At 38.5% G+C, this 22111-nt stretch overlaps 3 protein-coding genes across 3 annotated transcripts in view; 1 reads left to right on the top strand and 2 right to left on the bottom strand.

Annotated features, from left to right (window-relative positions):
* Positions 1–5151, bottom strand: part of csgalnact1a (chondroitin sulfate N-acetylgalactosaminyltransferase 1a) — a 73655-nt gene extending 68504 nt beyond the window's left edge. Inside the window, exon 1 of the mRNA XM_041811636.1 lies at positions 5025–5151. The gene's annotated coding sequence lies outside the window, so the exon portion shown is untranslated. The remainder of the gene's footprint in view (positions 1–5024) is intronic.
* A 4610-nt stretch (positions 5152–9761) lies between these two features.
* On the bottom strand, positions 9762–15889 carry nxnl2 (nucleoredoxin like 2). Its single transcript, XM_041810176.1, has 4 exons — positions 15811–15889; positions 15277–15380; positions 13029–13460; positions 9762–11283 (listed from the first exon to the last, which is right to left on the bottom strand). The coding sequence occupies exons 3-4, from the start codon at positions 13328–13330 to the stop codon at positions 11115–11117; spliced, it is 471 nt and encodes a 156-aa protein (XP_041666110.1). The 5' UTR covers positions 13331–13460; positions 15277–15380; positions 15811–15889; the 3' UTR covers positions 9762–11114.
* Positions 15890–15902: 13 nt separating this feature from the next.
* Positions 15903–18609, top strand: gng10 (guanine nucleotide binding protein (G protein), gamma 10). The gene is made up of 3 exons (XM_041810177.1): positions 15903–16090; positions 18200–18327; positions 18417–18609. Exons 1-2 carry the CDS (start codon positions 16010–16012, stop codon positions 18323–18325), a joined length of 207 nt encoding a protein of 68 aa, XP_041666111.1. The 5' UTR covers positions 15903–16009; the 3' UTR covers positions 18326–18327; positions 18417–18609.
* Positions 18610–22111: the final 3502 nt, after the last annotated feature.

Genomic DNA, 22111 nt, shown 5'->3' with positions numbered 1-22111 from the left:
TATACCAGGCTCTAATAAGTTCACCCTAAACATTCCACTCTGAAATTAATACTTGGAAAATGTTTCATATTATGCGGTTTTCCTGTTATAATAGGGGCTGCCATGAAAAAAATTGCTGAAAAATGAAAAAAAAAAAAGAAATTTGAAAATAAGGCACTTTTATCGGTTGCTAGCCATCCTATTTTATTCAACCATCTCTGCTGCTGTCACAGTCAGCAGGCAGTAGTGGGACATTTATGTGGTGGCCAGGATGGTAGTGCACTGAAATCAGCATAAGAACTGTCTAAGAAAGACAGAGCTGTTGATAACAAAAAAACCCAGCAGGCTACGAAAGGGCAATATGCTGAACTCACATTTGATTGGATGAATACAGCAACAGTCTCCTAAATCAAGATGAGACACTGACAACTTTTTAGGTTAAAAAGAAGATAAAAGAGGTGGACACAGGAAAAACTTCATATGATATCCTCATCAAAATACTTTCCATAAAATGTGTTAAGGTCGTATTGATTCTAATAAAAAGCAGTACTGATTGAGTTTTAAATCCAGTGGCCCAATTTAAAAACCGGATCCCAGCTTCATTGATGTATATCGGCAAATATAAATACAAAGCAGCACATAGGTTCAACAAATATTTGGTTTAGGAAGAGTTATTGTTCTGTGGCGAACCAATAAACCATCAGCAAATAATATTAAATGATGATCTTGGTATTTGCTTCCAAAGCCCTGTATCTGTCTGTCTGTTGACAATGCAGAGATGTGCTTTTTAAGCTTTTAAAAAAAGAAACACCGTCTGATTATGTAAAACAGCTGTCATGAAGAGTCACTGTCATAGAAATGAACACAGGGCAGCACAAACATTGATTTCAGTGAACTCAGGAGTCAAAAGAACTGATTGATCTTTTCCATAAACCAATGATACAACAACAGCCACCACCCAATCCTACAGTGTGCTGCACACTAAATGTCTTTGCACCACAGGGAAAATTAGTTGGCACTCCATTCAGAGCAACACAATGAAAACCCACAATACAGCTCAGATAGAGCATAGCTCATCTCTGGGTAATTATAGTGAGATACAATAAATCTTAGTTTGTACAGCAAGACACTCCCTTTCTTACAGGCCTCAATGTTGCTGACAGCAATTTCACAAGTGGGAAATTACGACTTGCTGATAGAAAGATAGCTTTTCACCGTCCACTTGACGCCCATATTCCTCCGGCATCATGCTTAGGTCGGAGACCTCAAATGTCTGCAGAGCTTTAGGTTTTCAAATTATGCTAAAGACGAGAACTGGATGAACTATTTCAAAGTCATAGCTTCCTGATTGGTCAAGGACTGAAAACAATCTGGCCATGTTTATAGTTAAAAATATATTAAATCTTATTAGACAACAGCCAGTGTGGTTTATTTTTTTGTTTTGTTTTGTTCCCAGCTCACAGTACAGCCAGCTAGCAGTAATGAAATGTCACTATTGGCTGTTTTGACTCAACTTTTTTCACCCCAGTGAGTTATTTCAAGTTCAGACAACATACTGGAAAAACTAATGAGCTACTGAAAAGCTACTATTAGACGACAGCTTTCTTTAGCATTTGAAAACTTCCTATTGATTTCGGTTCCACAGTTTGACACAGAAGAGCTGGTTAGATGCTTTCTGTTTTCACCAAATGACTCATCTCAATTCAAAACAATAAGACTATTTGAAAAATTCATACATTAGCCATGCATTCCCATGCATACAGTGCCTATAAAAAGTATTCACCCCCTTGGATTTTTTACCCTTTTATTCATTTTGTAAGTCAATCACTGTCAATATGATTTGGCTTTTTTAGAAGAAAAAAATACAAAAGAGAAAACAAATCAGATTCCGTAAAAGTAATGTCAATTTACATGTAAGATAAAATAAGTGACTGCATAAATATTTACCCCCTTTAAAGTAACTAGCCTAATTCAACAGAGGTCCAGCTGATTGGTCCTAGGTCTATTCATGGGTAAATGAGTATTCCTGGCTACCATCACACCATGAGGTCAAAAGAACACTCCAAGTAGCTCAGAGAAAAGGTTATTGAAAGGTGTGGATACAAACAAAAATGTCCAAGGCACTGAACATTCCCTGGAGTTCAGTTAAATCCATCAGTAATGTAAGGACCATGGCACATGTAAACTACAAAGACCCGGCCATCCTCCTCTCAAACTAAGTGACTGCACAAGAAGTAGACTAGTGAGAGAGTCCACTAAGATATCAACAAGCTTCAGCAGCTGAGATGGTAGAGACTCTGCATACAACTGCTGGGAGAATGGCAAAGAGAAAGCCACTGTTGAAGAAAACATAGTGAATACTTTTAAAATGCACTGTAGATGATACCTGGGCATGCGTATATTTACAGCCATCCCAAGTATATTTGCTGAACATTGTTTCTTTCTTTCGCCTTTCGATTTAGCTCTTTCTTCACCACGACAGACCGATGTAGAGACCGCATCACTGCCAATGCCGCACCGATCCGCCTGTCAATCTACCGCTCCATTCTTCCCTCACTCGTGAACAAGACCCCAAGATACTTGAACTCCTCCACTCTTGATTTACTGCTTGATCTACGTTCCTACCCTCACCTATGGTCACGAGCTGTGGGTTGTGACCGAAAGGACGAGATCACGGATACAGGCAGCTGAAATGAGTTTCCTCCGCAGGGTGGCTGGGCTCTCCCTTAGAGATAGGGTGAGAAGCTCGGCCATCCGGGAGAGACTCGGAGTAGAGCCGCCGCTCCTCCGCGTTGAGAGGAGCCAGATAAGGTGGCTCAGGCATCTGGTCCAGATGCCTTCTGGACGCCTGCCTAGTGAGGTGGCCAGGTCCCACTGGGAGAAGGCCCCGGGGAAGACCCAGGACACGCTGGAGAGACTATGTTGCTCGGCTGGCCTGGGAATGCCTTGGGATCCCGGGAAGAGCTGGACGAAGTGGCCAGGGAGAGGGAAGTCTGGGCTTCCCTGCTTAGGCTTGGATAAGTGGTGGAAGATAGGTGGATGGATGGATGTTTCTTTCTTTTTTAAATCTGTATATAGTTACCATCCATGCATGAGAGAGGTGTCCATGAGTATGCTCCTGCAGTAAATATACTGTTATATCATATGTCTCATATTGAAAATGCTGACAAAGTTGCATCAAACTTATTGATGCATTATGGCATTTCCTGAAACTCCCTCCAATTTGTATCAGATTGTCTTTTTCTTTCTTGTTTGTCGATCAATTCAGAAGCTGCTGATAAGAAATGATAGCAATTAATTGCCCTCTGAGCCAGTAACACATTACATCAGCCTTTGAGGTTTTTTTTAATTTGCCAGTGGTTTATAGGGATAACTTGAGCTAAAAAAAAAACATAAACTGATAAAACAAGTGTGCCCCAGATCCAATCTATTTATCACAGTCCACCTGCAATGAACAGTTAAAATGGCACATAACCTCCTTTGCAATGTCCTGTTTGGCAAATGAGTTGAGAAAGACTTTGGCAAGTGCCAGTAAGATGGAGACAGAGCTCATTACTTCCCTCTTTCCCCTGGACAGTAAACCGCCACACTGACTTAACTACCACGCTGAAGTGTTGCATTTGTCAACTGTAGCCTCTTTGCATGCGAAGGTGCACTGCTGTTTCTATGGCTGTTAGCAAGTAAAAACAGGTCTTATTGTTGTTTACAGCAATAAAGGTGTCTGAACCAGCTCCACCCTCTGCTGTTAAAAAATATACACTAGTTGAGTGAATCTGACAGGCTGCCCTAGAGGAAATATACCTGTCATAAGCTTTCCATTTAATTTAATAGATTTCAGTAAACCTGCATTATCTAAATGAGCATGGGCAAGTGTAATACAATCAGAGGTTTTCAATACGCTGCAGGGGCATTACATCAGCGCCCATTAAAGTGCTGCTGGGTAAATGTCCTGTTAGATTTTGTGATCTGATCTGTGAAACATGAGATTAAATGTGGTCTGCAATGCAACACAAAGTACAAACAGGCACTTGCAGATATGCACCAAACACAATCAGGGCACATGCTCACATGTATCGAGCATATTAAAGGGGGCAACTTTATCTCCCAGGCACATGAAACACATACATGTCATCAAGTATCACATCAATTTTTCCACTTAATCACTCATATAGGCTGCAGGCACGTAGGATAGTTTACTCTCAGCATTCAGCATGTGTACACGCTGCAAAGTGTTTCTCTTCCCTGCTTGCTTAACAGCCTGAAATCCCACATAATCTCCAGTTTCATTCTTCCAATGTGAGAAGAAAAACAACTCTGCCAGCTTGCAAACCAAATATTTCAGGGTGCTAGGTGCCTGTTAGTGAATGCACTAAGCAGGATTAGAGCAATTTTCCTGATAAAACCGCAGGCTCGCTCAGTATGCTGTACACTGTTTGCATGCGTGTGTGTGACAGGGAAAACTGTGTGGGAAAGAAGCTGCACTTTCACTGAGTGCTTGTAATTTCATTACCTGGGTCTGCCTACCTCCGAGAATTACTGTGGGCGTTTCCTTTTCTTTTCATCATTGAATTTGTTTGTTTTTCAAATGACTTCAATGCTGATCCCACAGAGTGATAACCTGGCTGATATTTCATGTGTTTGCCAATAAGGAGTGTTTTATGTTTTCTAAATTTGCATGAAAAGTAATGATGAAATGAGTAAATAAACCCTCCTCCGCACAGTTCCTTCTAACAACAAAGAAGCACTTAAACTTAAATAAAAACCAAGTTAGACAGTAATTAAAAGCAAGAAAAAAATCACTGAATTCTTTCAAAGTGTGCCCAGAAATTATCAAGGAATAAGACATCAAATAAAGTGCTATTTGCGCCCCTTTTTTCTGAAATTACATTTAAAGGTAAATTCACACAAAAAAAGTTAAGGTTAACATGTAGCAGAGTCATAAAGTCACCGTACGCTCATTCAATTAAATATCATCAAATGCAATTTAACATTTTTGATGTCCGCGGTTTATACTGTTCACGTGCGCTCTCACCAGGTAAACTCACCTCTCTCTCTCTCTCGTGCACTCCGTGAATCCTGACTGGAGGTTTTTTATTTTGTCCCGGTGCTGCTGAGGTTCCCTCCTGCTACCCTTCCCCGGTCTACAGCCGCCTATCGCAGAGTGCACGAGCGGGTGTGAGCGTTTGTACCACCAAGGCGCGTGAAGCCTGACCGTAAAGAGGAAGAAAAACAACGGCATTAAGGGCGGCTTCCTTCAAAATAAAAGCACGTACTTCCTGTAATGCTCAATCGTATAGATTATGGTGCACAGAAAAGTGTCAGGAAGTAGTAGCTTGGATCCTTTATATTACTACTCACAGTGACAAAATGACATTTTAGCCTTTAAACTGCTGCCCACACCCCAAATAATGTTGTGTAATCACTGAGAGCATGGCAAGAAACGTTTATATACAGAGCTCCACTCATAGGCAGAAGAATTCAAAGTTAATTACTTAAACAAAAACAGCGCATTTACATCTTTTAAGCCAACATATATCACCCTGGCTTAAGTGAAAATTACAGGGGCTTGAATATTTATGTATATTTAAGAGATAACAATAACATGCCCCCAAAGCTGCTCAATATGAAGAATGGTTTCTTCAGGTTGTCCTTGCAGCAGAGAAAATCTGATGTCTGGCAACATAAATGAGCTGTAAGCTGTGTGATGTATGCCACCATTCAAATGGCTCCATTTCAACTTAACTGCTAGTTCTGTATAAGCTAGGCCTGAAAGGCAGGGGGGAAAGGAAAGTTTTAGCCTACTCTTTAAAGTAGAAACAATGTCTGCTTCCAGGCCTTTAGTAAATAACTCCAAAGGAGAGAGTCAACCTCCAATAGTACTTTTGGATTCCCTATTTATGGCATTCTGGAAGAAGGATCTAGAAGGTAGCAGCTATGATATCGTGAGTTTTTTTGAGATATAAAGAGCTTAGAAGTGGGCTATTACATTTTATCCCACATTTCATACAGGGATTCAATGCTGCCGAGAAGCTATTTATAAAAGCAATGTGGTTTATTTCCTGGTTCTAGTTAATTAACATACTTCAGCATTTCAAAACTGCTCAAGTGTTATTAGAAACTACTTACGGTAGTCTGATGATAATAATAATGAGCTATGCTCGAAATTAAAAACGCTCACAAGCGCCTCTTATTTTGAAGGATTTGAGCGGAAGTTCTAAGTAGTACCGTATTTACCTTGACGCTGGCGCTCTTTCTGTCTAGGGTCCGCCGGTCCTCCTAGCTCTCCGCCTCCCTCCCTCCTGCTCTGACATAAAGACAGCCTTGTTACTTGACTCGAGACACCGTTACAGGAGCTGAGACACTACTGCCTTTCATTCATCAAGTTCAGCGGACTCCAATAAATGTGAAGTCGACATAAAGATCCATCTTCATCTGAAATGACCTGCAGACCAGGGTCTGTATCAAGCTGCGAGCTGGGAGCACAAAAATAAAACTTTAAGACCTGAGGGGGCTTTCTCTATCCTTCCACACGGAAAAATCGCGTGGTCTTTAATTGTAATTAGAGACTCGTGTTTGAACGAAGATCCCCAAATTCCTCTGAAGACTACTAAAGACTAAAAATTCAATTACCGTAATTATACTAGGGAGAACCCAGTAGGGAGCTAAGATGGGGTAGAAACGCCAAAATGTCTTTTATACATTTAGGTCCAGCAACAAAAACAATCCATGGATCAAAAGCGTTCGGGGAGAAGTGTTCAGCTGCTTTTGAAACCTGAAGTGGAATGAATACAGATGCCTCTGTATGACTTACAAAAGCAAACAAAACCAACAGGAATAAAAGTCAGAAAACATTTTTTGTTGACTTAGCCCAATAATTTGATTTTTTTTTTTTATACCTGCATTTACTGAATGGGATTTTCTTTTTTTCTTTTTTTTCTTGCTTTGGGAGGTGGGGGGCAATAAACAAACAAACAAAAAAAACAAAAAAATCCCTAAAATACTATGCAAATGCATCTTGTAATTCTGGGTTTTATATCAACCACTTTCAACTGAGGAGGAAATAATCTTTTGATACTTCAACGTTTTGGTAGAGGGAAAGATCAGGAAATACACAAGACATATACATTTGTCCACTGGGGGGTGTCAAACCTGACCTTGACCAAAAGTTCCTCACGGGCGCTTCAAGAAGGCTACTCATTGCACATTTTCTAGACATGAAGTGAGTTTGCTCTTTGAAAAGCTTTAATGAAGGCAGTCTGGCTGCAGACAGCAGATCTCAGACGCCCCCCTTGCAGACCACTACAGTGAGATGCTGCATTTGTCAGAATGGAAATACACACTAAATCTTTCAAAATAAAATTGGATTAAACTTCTAGTTAGGGTAAGAGTGAAGGTTAGGATACCAAAAGTTAAAAGTCAAAAACTTGACCTGCAAGACCTGATTACAAAATGATTAATAAAGCCAAGCCGCCTGCTTACAGTGAAATAGCTTGTCCTTCAAGAAAAAAAAAAAAAAAAATGCAGCTAATGTAGCTACGGCTAAAGCTAACGAAGCTATGGTAGATATGTAAGTAATTTAGCCAATGTAGCTAACTCTAAAGCTAACAAAGCTATGTTAGCTGTGTAGGTAATGTAGATCTGTAACTAATGTAGCTAGAGCAAACTCCATGTTAGCTACGTTAGATTATGCTACCTTCGCTAAAGCTAGACCCGGTTTAGAAGTAATCATGCAAACCGTGGTCTACTTTAGCTTCATTAGCTTAAGCTATGAAGTAACATTAACTATGTGGCTAGCAAAGCTATGTTAGCTCTAGCTAAAGCTAACAACGCTAAAGCTAAAATGGGTCTTAACATAATTAAATCCCTGATCAGACATCATACCTTTTTAGTAGTAGTAATAGTTTTATTTATGAAATTTTGCTTAGTCTGTCACTGCCACTACCATTCACTGTATGAATATAACTGCCAGACTTTTTTTTTGAATAAAGTTTATTTAAAGAAGGTCTTAAAGAGGGGGTCTGAGATCTGTGGTCTGCAGCCAGACCCCTCCCACTTTAAAGAGACTTGGTTGTTTTTAAATCTAGTTTACTGATTTCCTTATTGGGACATTTGAGTAAATTTAATATTAATAGTATTTGGATATTGGTCAGACAAAAGGGACATTTGAACGCAGCTCTTTTTGTTCCAATAACCTTTGGCGCATTTGTGCTAGATTAAAAATAAAATTCATTTAAATCATCAGGGGCAACAGTTAAAAAGATGCAAGTAAAAGAAGAAGTAAGTTCTTCTGGATTCAAAAAGTGACTTCTGACAGCTGTTTGAACCATCAGTTCATCATGAACTGAGTGAGAATAAAGTAGTTACAGCTTATCAACTTGGTATTCCACAGAGATTTTTTTGTTTTTGGTTTAGAGATCCTGAAAAATGGGGGCTTTGTTGTCATGTGGCCTTACTTCATGCCACACTCACTCTCTTTTACAGCTAGTGAGATAACACAACCACACACACCCTTGCACCCCAACAGGATAGTGTAACCTCCATTTAAACCTATGATAAGACAGACACACTGTCATATGATGAGGGGGAATGTGCAAAGAAAAGCAAGGCTGAACTCCCTGCCCTCAGACTTTGACATAAAGATGGATCACAAAGACACTTTACAATATTTATAAAACACCCGGAAAGGAAGATTTCGTTCCCCTAAATTCCTTAAATGACCTCTACTCTTGCAGTCTTGGGAAGAATCACAAGCCCAGAATCATTGACCACGCAAACAATGCTATGTTAAAGTAAATAGACCGATTAAAATGTCTCTATCACAGTGAAAAGCCCTTTTCAGTAAAACAGGAAACACTTCTAAGTAGACATATAAAGTTTCAGCTTAAACAAAGAGAAACTGCCTTTTTTGTATATTAAATATGACACATCCAAACAATAAAAGCAGATTTTTCATGGAGTGAGACTTAATCTCAAAATAAATTTAATTTAGTATGAATCAATATTTATCTTTCTAAATCAACATTCAAAGCATGTTGTCTGACTCAGAAAGAGTTTAGAATAAGACCATGTTTTTCATATATGACTCAACAGTGACCCCATATGGCTTGCTAAAGAACTGTAGGTTTCACAGAAAAAAAACCACACCGAGTAACAATAGTTCAAAAGATCAGTGAAGTGTTAGTAGACGTCATGATACATCACCAAGTTGGACATGTCTTTGTTGGACTAGTCTTGTGCTTCACTCTTATCTTTGAGGAGTTGCATCACTGTATTTGCTCACAGACTTAGAGATGTAGGAAGTCTCCTTTCCTTGGTACAATCCTCTGAGACACACCCAAGATAAAGGGCGGCTGATACACCTTAAGTGAGGTGGGGAAGAATAATCTATCCTCAAATGGAGCCTTCTGGTGTTACCTAACGTGGCAGGTTATTCTTTGAAGACTTGCAGCGTTAACCTGTGCCCTGTGCAGACTCATCGTTATGTCATCATCATGCCTGTTGGATGTTTTATGTACAAAATGATGATAACCTCAACGTCAGCGTGCACAAAGGGAAAAAACCAATTAGGACGAATGATGTGAATATGCTTGCATGCTGAAAACAGTGTCCTTTGGGCTTTTTGTGCGTCTTAACGAGACCAAAGGGAATTGCTTTGTTTGCCTGTTAAACACGCACTCAGGCTACTTGACATTAACACAGAAATGTGGGGCAAAACAAAACATTAAAATAAATCTGCCACAAAAGTCACAGAGTTGGATATTTTTTTTAATAATATCCACTTTTACAACTCATAAAAAAAGAATACAAAAATATACAGGCAGCTCAGGGTAGAACTACAAGTCAGACTTTGAAAATACAAAAGCAAGAGAGCTTCAGAAGCACTCTGGAAAGAAAACGTGGGCAAGGTTAAAGCTCCTGTGAGGAATTTTTAAGTACTTATGAAACAGATGTAAATTACTACAGACATGTCCCTTTGACCAATAAAAGCATGTGAGACCATCAGTGACAAGACAGAAAATTTCTATATAGTCATTCTTATTGCCTAAACTGCTGCTGCCACTGGTTAGGTGTCAAACAAAGAAATTACCTGCATACTGCTAACACTAGGCATTGTGCATTTCAGAAGTATGTGGGCATCACATTTCAAGTAAAATTACTTTTTCAAAATTTGCACACAGATGGACCGGGGTGTATATCTAACTCTGTTAGCATAGTGCTAACACATAATGGAAATTTCCATCAATGGGCTTACAGATTTAGCATTGCAATCACAGTGATTGCATGCCTTTTTACTTAACAATGTAGAGTAAATTGACCCTAATTGACTGTCTGATTGAATTAGAAGATGCTAAGCCAGTTTTACTGCATAAAGTCTTTAATGTGACAGTTGTGTCGCCTGACACTGACACTTTCTTTTATTTACAAGTGGTCAGCAAACAGCTTTCAGATATGGTATTGTCACCATCTGCCACCATCTGCCACCATCTGGTTGTCGCATCATCACTTTGAATATTTCTTAATTAGTGGTTATTTAAATATCTGAAAAATTCATGATCCATCCCTGGCTGGTTTTTTTTAAGTAGCTCAGGGGACAGCAAATCAACACAGACTCGAAGTTTCTCACAGGAGCTTTAAGGTGTTAGATGCACTGACTTTTTTCAGTCATGAAGATGTTTTCAGTAGTGCTATGAAACTTGTAAAATTCATCTAAAGCAGAGCAGTTCTCACGTGCAAACTAAATGCCTGAGGGTTGTCTTAAAATGCATAGTGTTTACCAAAAGTCAGAAACTAGTAACTTGGTATCCCCAATGGCTTAAAAATAAATCAACATCGAGTTAAAGGCCAATCATTAAAGCATAACATGAGCAAAGGACAAAGACACTGAATCTCAGACTGTTTTCAGAGGGTTTAGGAAGCATCCAGGAGTAGACCAGAATAAAGTGAACTAAGTAAAGATATAATTTGCTCTTTCACATGCTTTAAATCATCTTGGCAATATGAATCCTAAACGCAGGAACCAGAACCCTAAAAGTTAAAGAAGAGAATGTTGGTTTTGTTCAGCTCTTTAACGTGTCTGTATAATTCTCGGTAAAGAAATCTACTGAAGCTTTCCTCCTCATTCGTGCTTTTGGTCTTTATCCCTTAAAGTTCTGGAAGATCTCAGCAGCATCAAGCCAAGATCTGAAGCAGGCCAGGCCTCGGTCTCTGATCTGCTTTCTTCCCTTGTCGGTGATCACGTCGCCGTTCTCCTTCACGATCACTAGTTTGGGCACTGCTGTGATCTTGTACCGCTGCTTCAACTCACTGAAGGAGGGGAAAAAGACAATTAAGTCAACAGAAAAAGATATGTGCAAAAAGAGGAAATAGTAGTAAGCAATAAGTAAAAAATAAGGCACTCATAGGAAGTAAAAATGTACCAAAAGTCATGAAAATCTTAAGATCATAAGTCATATTTTCACCAAAATTTGCCACAAGTGAAAAAGAGAGAGCCATCTTAATTGCATGAATATATTTAGAGGAACAAGTTTGTGCAATTGAGACAGTATGTAAATATTTCTCTGCAATTTTGGGTAATTTAAAGCATGATATTATTGGCAGAGGATATCACTGTCAGCACTTATTAGCTTAGAAAGTTAAATATCGTATCGGGAGATAAGAACATTTCTTGCGAATATACTGGCCATACATATCAGCAATTTATATCATAAATTGGCCTTAGATATTGACAAAATGTACAACTGTACCATCAGGTATAGGTGTTTCCTAAGAAACCACACACACACTGTGAGCTCTGAACATTTTTTAATTAAGTCCTAAATGTAAAACAGCTATCAGACTACTTCCCTACTCCTTTCTCAGCTTCACTTGACTCAGCCTCTCTTTGCAAAAGCAGCACTTGTGTACATATTGTTAATGGTATTATGGTAATGGTGGTATTTTGGTAAAGTTGTCTTTGTAACCAGCAGAGATTTGATTTGATTATTTACTAGTGGACCAATACAGAGAAAGTTTTTTGATTTTGTATAATTGATTTTATGCTACAACAGCTGGGTTATATATTGAGTTTTTGAGATACATAAATATATTTTAGAACGATAGAATAAGACATTATTGTTTATTTGAATACAGTATATAAATGCCAGGCCATATACTCAGTGGAGAGACTCTTTACAGCAAGAACCGCAAGCAGGGTTGTGCTTATTGATCGCAGGATAAATTATTTGATTTTTTTAGTCTAAATGGGACATTATTTTTCTTTAAATTTATTAATGAGCATTTTTTATTAGTAGTAAAATCTAAATGATATTGAAACCTGACTGATGTCACAACAACAAAAATAGAAGTCCTAACAGACATCCAACATTGAGTTATTTTTTTCTAAATTATCAAAAAATAGCAGGCAAACTCCTGCACTGTCTATAATGCAGTGACAGCTTTTGGAAATGTTGCAAATGTTTTGTACAATTTAGACAAATATAGGAGCTTCTTTGCCCTTTTTTATCATTTAAAACTAGAAATTACCCAATTCTGGGTGTGGAGGACATCTATTTCTGCTACAGTGGTATCAAACAGGTATCAAATGTTAAATTTTTACTAGAATCAATCCAAAGTTTATAGCTGATATTTTGACTACCATTTGTCTTATCCCTACAGAGAAAACAGGGAGAAATACATTGCCTTTTAGCTCAAAAATGCAGAGATAAGATGTTTTGATCCATATCGCTTGTTCCTTAACTTCAGTATAAATCACAACCATTTAGAAAAAACACACAGAACTGCCAGTCTGAGCTGTCAGAAGCAGACTGCATGCTTTCCACTTAGATCTAATCCTAGAAAGGGTGACCCCCATAAGCATTTTACATAAGCTGGAGCACAGCCTAATAAGCTAGTAGATAATTGTGTTTCATCCTAATGAGGTTTTATAATAAAGCACAAAATGAAAGCTTATTCAAAACTGCATATAATTGAAACTTTTTCCTTGACTGAGTACTGAGAGAAAACTTCACCAGAGTAACCAGAGCCCAGTTACTGAAGATGTTGGTACTCACTGTTTGTAGTCATCCGTCCAGGGCAGAGCGAGCCAGTCTCCGTGCATATCATGATAATATTCAACCATGTCATCCGTAGACTTGTCGGAGGAAACAAAAACTATCTCAAACTGAGCAGGAGGTTCATTTTCTTCAACTAGCTCCGTGTAGAAATCACACAGTATGGGTGTAAAGTCTCTGCAAGGTGGACACCAACCCGCAGAAAAGTAAATCCCCACCACTTTATTCCTCAGCGCCTCTTCGGGGTCCACAAATTCCCCGTCTTTATTCAGCAGAGTCCGTCCGGTGAACACCTCCACCATATCTGCTAAAGTCTCACTTCAAAATAAGGAGGCGGAGGTGTGACAGCTCCAGCTCACATTTCCTTATGTCGGACCTCCTGAAAAGTGAACCTTTCTGAGAAAGCTACTTACAGCCAATCCTGATAATCACCTGCCAACCAATGAGGAAACAAGAGCACACTGTTGTAATTCATTAGCCACGTGAGTCTCCGGGAAAAGCTGCAGCCAGTCAGACGCAGCTCGAAAGCTGCTACTTTACAGACCGGCAGCAGCACGACAGCTCTCAGCGCTTTCAGGCACCACGAAAGCACGCATGCGCAAAGCCGCTTGGGTGTAGTTGACGCGTATTTCCCTAAAAATATGATTTTTTGAATATTCACACATGCAGACACCTGCAGCAATTCAGCAGAAATTTTAAAGACAAAGATAATTAAGAAGAGTGCAACTATTCTTATATTTACAACAATGTGAAATGAAACTTTAACACAAACACCTTAATCTATTTGATGCAGTTCCTTTAAAGACTAACCTATTAAGCACAGAAGAAAGGTTGTCATGTCACTCATTAACGGTTCCAGCTAGATACAGTAAGCGAGCATGGAGACAAAAAAGCATTTTTTTTTTTTTAAATGAGGAACACCTTAAAACAAATAAATAAAATGTGCCAACGATCTCAGGGTGGGCATGAGGCTTGGTCTGCTCTGAGGTTGTCAAAATTAGATTTTCAAATATTAAGTAAAATCATGTTAAAACACCAAACAGTTTATACAGTGGCCTTTTGGTAAGAAAATATGTAGAGACCCACTTCATTATTTTTTATCAATTAAATTATTGAATAGATGTTGATTTTAGGCAACATGTTAACTATTTTTTGTGTGTTTTAGGGGGGTTTAGGCTTGTCTTCATATGAATGGGGTGGTGGGGGGACTCCAAGGAAGAAAAGGTTCTAAACCACTGCATTTAAGCACATTTTGATTTAATAACATCATATATTATTTTGGTTAGGAGTCTGTCAGCACAACCAAGCCTGATTTAGCAGAACTTGCCCTGTCGTCTTTTCAGAAGTGATCAGAATCAGTCAGTTTTAAAGGCCATTTTTTGTGCACAGCCTTCCTCAGGTAACCCCACAGATTTTTCAGCAGGATTCGAGTCTGGGCTCCGGCTTGGCCATCCAAAACCTTGTATTTTCTTCTGGTGAAGCTATAAGGGGAAAATTGGTCTTTAATCTTCAGCTTTCAAGCAGACACCTGAAAGTTTTGTGTCCAGACTGCTTGGTATTTGGAACTTTTGATAGTTCCCTCCACTTTAACTAAAACCCCAATTCTAGATGGAGAAAAACAGGCCCAAAAGCAGGATGCTGCCCCTGACATGCTTCACGTGGGCTGTTTTCACCCTTGTATCCTATATGTTTGGCTATAGAGTGGGGTGGCAAGATGGAAGCCTGTTCTTCTGAAGTAAATCATCCAAACCCTGGGATATTTTGCAAAAAAACTTAATGTCTCCAGGGGTGCACTGATGCTGATACCAGTATCTGGTATCGGTGCTGATATCACACCTTTGTCCTTGTACTTGTACTCATAGAAAATAACAGATACTGAACTCTGTATCATTTTAAAGCATGCTGTTAGCCTCATTGTGTGAGTATGCAGTCAAAGTTGGAGCCATGCCTGCAGTTTGGTGATATTTTAACATAATCGAAGATGACAAAGTAGAGTAGAATGGAAACAATCTCAGTGGATAACTTCACTCACAGTGCAAATGTTTCTAACAACAAAAATGACAACAATCCACTTGCAAAATGACCTAAAGAACACCAGCAGGGATCACTGTACAACAGGCAATATCTTAACACAACTAAACACATATAAAACACAACTAAACACTCTGCCCAAGGGCATGATGGAAAACTCAGCCAACACATCATATTATTCAAAGTGAAGACTGCAGTATCCTCTATTTGCACTCACCATCACTTCTCTGTCTTTACTCGCAGACTCTGTCTTCTTGTTTCATCTCTTACAGCAGAACCGCACAGAAGAACCACCACCACGCGTTTTCACAACTCTATTTCCTGTAAGAGCAACCATCAACGTTTTTCATCAGCCATTTGCTCTGCAGCCAGGTCATTCTCAACACTTTAATAATACTGTTTATTGATCCAGCATTGATCTTAAAATGCTAACAGTCACACAAGATACCAAATAAATGCAATAAAACAAAAACACATTTAAATATTTGTCTGTTTTCTCCCTCTATTTTGTCACTGATAGCTTCTGTATTCTTTTCTCGCCAACATTTTCCTATTGGTAGGAGTAATGCTGAAACAAATCGTGAGAATCCGTCTTTCTATCTCCTTCCTCCACCCATTTCCTTCATCTTTAACCAGCCTCCCCTCCCCTTATCTCATCTCTCAACTTTTTGCATCCAAAAAAGTCCCAATCAAACAAAAAAAACATTGAAAATTAAAGCTAATGTCTGGAAATAGTTTTAAAAATATTTACTTGAATGAGAGTGTGAATCAAGTTCCTCTGTCCCCCCTTTTTTCCTCTGTGGAGTGGACTGAGGTCACTGGAAGGAAACTCAGACGCTCTTCCTCCACCAGCGTTCTCTGCCCATTAGTGGAGTCAGCTCCTGTGTTGAAAGACCGAGGGGACCGTTCTTACAGGATATCTTTCTCTCCCAAAACAACTTAACACCAACATGACGTCTAATTCTAATTTATCTAACATGAGACGGTTGGTGGAGCAGCTGAAGCTGGAGGCAAGTGTGGAAAGAATCAAGGTAAGGACTTGCTTTCGTTGTTTGTTTAACTCTAATATACCAGTAGAATATAAGTGCTGAAGCACATAAATAACATATTCAATTCAGAACATTTCTTCTTTAATATTTGCCATAACTACATAGAATATTTTAGTTTTTAATCCATCTACTGCTCTTGTTTCAACTTGATCTTTTTATACTGCACTGTTCTATTTTCTGTTGGTTACTGTTATTTACCATTATTCCACACATACCAAGGATAGAACCCAATAAAGAGAAAAAAACAAGGATCAAATATGCATTTTTTTAATGTGTACACTAAATCATAGACAAGTGTGTTTAGAGAATCTAACTGCTTAACTTCCCCTATAAACACTGATAACTTCCACTGTCAGGTCTTTATTTTCATACCATTTGACAATATATATATTGCAATATATGTTTTGTGTTAGTATTAACTTTATAACCTCAGTATTTAGTGCACTTTTAATCATTATAAAGAAAAACAAGGAAAAGTGTAATGTTGCAGTTTTAATGTTAGGGTACTGATATCAAAGAATCATAAATTGATTTCAAAAAAAAAAAAAAAAAAAACACAGAAAAGGGCCTACCCAAAAATTGTTCCCACAAAATTGGAAGCATAGCATTGCCCAAAACAGCCCCATATGATTATCACTCCTCCACCAAACTTCATAGTTTGAAAATACAATCACACAGGTAGCATCCCAGCATCTGCCAAACCAAGACTCCCCCATCTGACTGCCAAACAGAGAAGCATGATTCGTCCCCCCACAGAACACGATTTCCACTTCTCCCCAGTCCAGTGTTAGTTTCGTCGACTGAAACTATGACTAAAAATGTTCTTCGACAGCCTTTTTCCACTAGAAAGACTAGACTAAAACTAGCCAAAATAGATCTTTGATGACTAAAAGTAAGTTTAGCTTTCATCAAGATGACTTAAACAAGACTAAAATGTAATTTTGTTGTTGTCACACATTCAAAGTCCGTGATATTTCTCCACTGATGGTAAATCTGTCAGAGTACAATGCATCTGTAGCTATTCTGCCTCTCAGCTGTAGAAAGCAGGGACTCCAGGTTTGGAAGAGTGCCTAGAAAACACTAGCATGATTTGGTACCAGATTCAGGTAAGAGAATAAATTAAAGGTTAAGACTAAAATGTGAGGACTTTTTATGGACTTAACTGGGCTAAAATGTTTCTGAATTTTTGGTGACTGAAACTATAAAGGGTAGAAATCACTAAAATGTGTCTAAAACTAATCTAAAGACTAAGACTGAGACTAAAATGTAAAAAAACTGTAAAAAAAAAACAAACAAACAATGCCATAGTCCAGTGTTGGTGTGCTTTACACCACTCCATCCAATACTTCGCATTGGACTTGGTAACATGAGGCGTGCATGCAGCTGCTCAGCCATGGAAACCCTATCATGAAGCTCCCTCTGCACAGTTCTTGTGCTTACATTGGGAGTCCAGAACTCTTCAGCTATGGGATCAGCAGTGCGTTGGTGACTTTTATGCACCATGTGCCTTAGCAGTGTTTGACCCCGCTCTGATTTTAGACGGCCTTCCACTCCATGCCTGAGTTGCTGTTGTTCCTAAACGCTTCTACTTTCCAGTGATATCACTCACAGCTGACAGTGGAATATTCTGCAGCAATGAAATTTCACGAACCCTCTTTCTTTTTTTTTTTTTGCAAGGTGGCATCTATCACAGTAGCACATTTAAAGCTACTGAGCCAATGGAGCACACCCTTTACCTCAGATAAGATGTACTGAAGAGACAGGAAATGTTAAGACTCAGGTCACTGACCAGTACCCTGTACTCGAGCATGGCCACAATCACATCTTCTGCTGGTTGTGCTCACATGTAAAGTGCCTGGAACCGCCTCTGCAAGCAAACAGTGGGCACACTTGGCTAGTCAGATTAACTGGAATTTGGGGTGAACAGTGATGAATAACATGTAACCATTCTTAGGAAAGATCTTGACAGAAACAACCTTAATTTGGCCCTTTCATTATCAAGCCCAGTATAGTATAATAAATAAATCCTGTCCTTTTAGGGCTTCTGTACTCATCATAAACTACATAAATTATGTGTGTTTGTGTTCCCAGGTGTCTCAGGCAGCTGCAGAGCTGCAGCAGTATTGTCTGCAGAACGCTGGCAAAGACGCCCTGCTGGTGGGAGTCCCCACGGGCAGTAACCCTTTCAGAGAGCCTCGCTCCTGTGCTGTGGTGTGAAGGTCAGAGTCCACTACATTTACAACTTTTATAACACATTTACAGTAGCTGAATTTCAACTCAGATATAAATAGTTTTGCTTCTTTTACAGTGGAAGAAGAAGGGGACACAGCCTCATTTCACTCACAGAGGAGAGGAAATTACATTTTGTTTTAGATCTTTTTATTTGGATGTTAATTTCTTTTAGGATGTTCTGTTTGGTTTTTTATTTTAAATAAGCGTCTTGTTTAACTGTACTGTGTTACCATAAAATTAGTGTCTTTAATAAAACTACATGCCTTCCATACTGTAGTCCCTGTGTCTTTATATCACCAGCTTTGAAAGACAGTGCAGTAAAAGTTGACAAAGATCATCTATGCATCTCAGAATGCGGATGTTTATAGCGGAGCTCTAAATCATGCCTCGGGATCTGGTGGAGTCGTGCTTCCTGATGTTCAGTCTAAGTTAAGAGCACAGCCAGAGAGAGGAAACGGAGTCTTCCTGTTCAGAACTCCAAACATACTCAACAGAGAGGCACACTTTGACTCTGATTTTGAGATTTTAAACATGATGGAAATTATTAAAAGGTTGCAGGCTTTGCTGGATTGGAAACAAAAGAAAATCATCATAGCAAGTAGATAGGCTATGATGAATGATTTTTGGCAAAGTGAATTCATTTAAGCTTGTGTTTATTTCATTCTGTTTGTAGTTTTTCTTTATGAATGGGACAGACTGTATATGTTTGAAAAAGCTGACTATTCTTCTGGAAACTGTCTAGGTCAGCCTTCAATGTGTCTAGCCGGTCAGGCGCTCTTAACTTTGTCACTTCCTTTTCCTTTGTGCATGGATGAGTCTCAATACTTTATAAGCCTTCTTCCCATAATTTAAGAGGCTATCAATGCTCCTACTTTTCACATGTCTCTCTTTAGTATCAGACGAGACGAGAGGGCCGGAGTACTGCTCATGATGCCGACAGCAGAGAGGAAGAAACTGTTCTTACTTGGTTTTGGTCTAGATGGTTTTGGTCTAGATGGTTTTGGTCTTGATGGTTTTGGTCTTGAAGGAGAGAATGTTTAACAAGAAAGTCATAAGATGGATTATTTTAATAAACAGCTTGTTTTATTCTGTCATAATGATCAAAACTTAAAGATTTAAGATGCAGGGACATGGAAATGGAATTGAAACACAGAGTGTGACTGATCACATTATAAGCAGAATTTAGTTAAAACTAGAAAAGTACTTGGAGAGCGCAGGCCTCTGCCATTAGCCCTATCTCCCAACAGTGAAGAATCCTTAAAAAAATTCCTGGATCCCTTGTGCCCCCCACCACGTCATTCGCCAAGTACTCCCTCCCCAGTGGGGTGGAAGCATGGTGAGGAAAAGCAGTGGCTTCACTACGGGTGCCAACAGATGCACCCATGGTCTCACAGGATGAGTGGAAGTCATGGCAGAGGGTGACTATTCCTCTATTCCTCCCAGCATTGTGAATATTCTCACTATAATTTGCTGTCTTTCTCTCTGTTATGCTCCAACTCATCTCCTCGACTGGAGGTGTGTCTTTCAACCTCCATAAACTCCAAAACTTTGAATAGAAACACACCCAAAAACTGCTGCTGGGATTGAAGCTACTTATGTCTGCCATCTCCTGGTAAAAAGTGGTAACAGCGCAGACTTCTGCCATTAGCCCTATCTCCCAATAGTACAGAATCCTTTAAAAAATTCCTAGATCCAGACAGTGATCCGGATCAGTCCCAAAATCTAACCAGCTCTTCCTTATGCCATTTCTGACATTTCCTGAAATTTTTTATCAAAATCCATCCACAACTTTTGGAGTTATGTTGCTAACAAACGAACAAACAAACGAACAAACCCACCCAGTCACATTACCTCATTGGCGGAGGTAATAATAACAAGAAATAATCTAAGTTTTGGATGACCTTTAATGAAATTGTTTTGAATAAAATGATGGAAATTCTTCCAATCAATGAAGCCCTTAGAATAAGATAACTATACTATCCTATAAGATATTTCAAGTGTTTTCTTTTATTCACAGGTTTCTAAGTGTCTGAAACCATCTTTGATTTAACAGATTCCCTTTTTTAGATCATCTTCCATGAAAATACAACCTTCAGAATTCTCATTTGTTTACTTATCAGTCAACCAAAAAAAACCCCCAAAAAAACCAGAAAAATCAAATTAAAATCTGTTTTAAAAACAATCCACAGATCCTTTCAAGATGATGAGAGCAGATATCCATGTCCTGAATTTAACTGGTGTTTATTTTTCTAGCTATATCATAGAATGGACGTATAAAAACATGAAAGCAAAGTTTTTACATCCAAATGACACACATTTTACTCAAGAATCATAACCAGGCTTATTCAGCAATTATTTCTGTATAAAAGCACAACTTTTTGTCCTTCAGAATGAACCATGTGTCCTTGTTTAATAAAAAAGATGACTGATTATCTAAAGAGAGAGAGAGGCTTTGTGTGCCTATAAGCTGAACTGTTATTGAACTAGGCTCAAATAGGAAAGAGATTGGGAAATTCTGAGCTCATTTGAAGTGTCCTGAGGCAACCCTAATGTACAAGACAACAACATGATAACAAAACCTGCCAAATTGAATAGTTTTACAAAAACATCTCGTTTTCTAGCAAAAACAGTGTGTTAAAGGCAAGTTATTGCATGTTCTACTAGAGTAACAGCGCCATCTTGTGGCCTTTTTGTGTCACTGTAAAATCCATTATCAGAGCTGGGATGCACTCACATCCTAAGCCATAAGTGCTTTTTTTCCCCCCAAGGTCCACCTAAGATCATACCAAAATGTCAAAACACACCATATTCATTACCATACAGCATCATTAACACATTTCCATGTTGAGAAATTTTTTTGGCTTGTTTTACCACAAAATAATGCAAATAATGTTCAGAGCAAAATCAGACACTCCCAGACTCTACAAAAGTGACCATCCTATCCTATAAGACTGATCAATAAGATAGATAAATTTATGACAAATTTATGAGCTATTTATGAGCTATGACATTTCTGTGTTGAGGAAAATATGTAAAAAAAAAAAAAAAAAAAAAAACCTTTCCATTTTTCTTGTGTTTTTTTTTTTTTTTTGCACTTTCGAGCTATTTAATTTGTTACTATGGATTTATCACATAAACATCATTAAAATTTGGGTTCTAAGGGTTGTACTGATGTAAAGTCAATTCAAATACTCAAAAATGGCACTACAGCATGTAAAAATGTAAAGATATTCTTTGGCAGACTTGTTCTATTGTAGGTCATAAAGGGTTAAATCACAGGTCTCTTATGGTTATTTTAAAGCTTATTTTTTGGTAAACTTAAAGTTGATTGTAGTTAGTGTAGTTTACTTGGAACTTAACTTTTGGCAACATGTTTTCCTGCAGTAGAGCAGAAAAAAAATCAAAATGCTCTCGCTTATCTCAGCCTTCCTGTGTAAATATGTTTTTTGATTTGTTGACCAAAATTTGAGGAGCAAATCACACAAACAATATATAGATTGTTGACAACATGGCATAAAAAGGCTATAAAACTTGTTTTTTAATCTAATAGAAATGTGTTTGTTACTTTTGGTTTGGTTTAAACTTTGGTCTGTATGAGGTGAGGACTTTTTCCTACCAAAAAGAAAAAAAATCATTGATCAAAATATGAAACTTTGTGTAATAGCATCTCCTAATGGGCTACACCCTGGCCAGGATCTGGCCTGGTCCAGCCTAAGGATGACCCTTAGAAGGATCCCCTCAGCATCCAGTAAAGCAGCATAAGAGCTAAGC

This window comes from Cheilinus undulatus, linkage group 17, assembly GCF_018320785.1.
Source record: "Cheilinus undulatus linkage group 17, ASM1832078v1, whole genome shotgun sequence".
NCBI lineage: Eukaryota > Metazoa > Chordata > Actinopteri > Labriformes > Labridae > Cheilinus > Cheilinus undulatus.
This window is presented reverse-complemented; position numbering and strand designations above follow the sequence as displayed.

What these genes read in the sequence shown, in the direction of transcription:
- nxnl2 (XM_041810176.1), bottom strand. Translation starts at nt 13,330, where the DNA reads ATGGTGGAGGTGTTCACCGGACGGACTCTGCTGAATAAAGACGGGGAA. An exon ending in TGGACGGATGACTACAAACA is followed by an intron (nt 11,284 to 13,028) that starts GTGAGTACCAAC and finishes CCCCTCCTTCAG; the next exon opens with TGAGTTGAAGCAGCGGTACA.
- gng10 (XM_041810177.1), top strand. Translation starts at nt 16,010, where the DNA reads ATGACGTCTAATTCTAATTTATCTAACATGAGACGGTTGGTGGAGCAG. An exon ending in CAAGTGTGGAAAGAATCAAG is followed by an intron (nt 16,091 to 18,199) that starts GTAAGGACTTGC and finishes TTGTGTTCCCAG; the next exon opens with GTGTCTCAGGCAGCTGCAGA.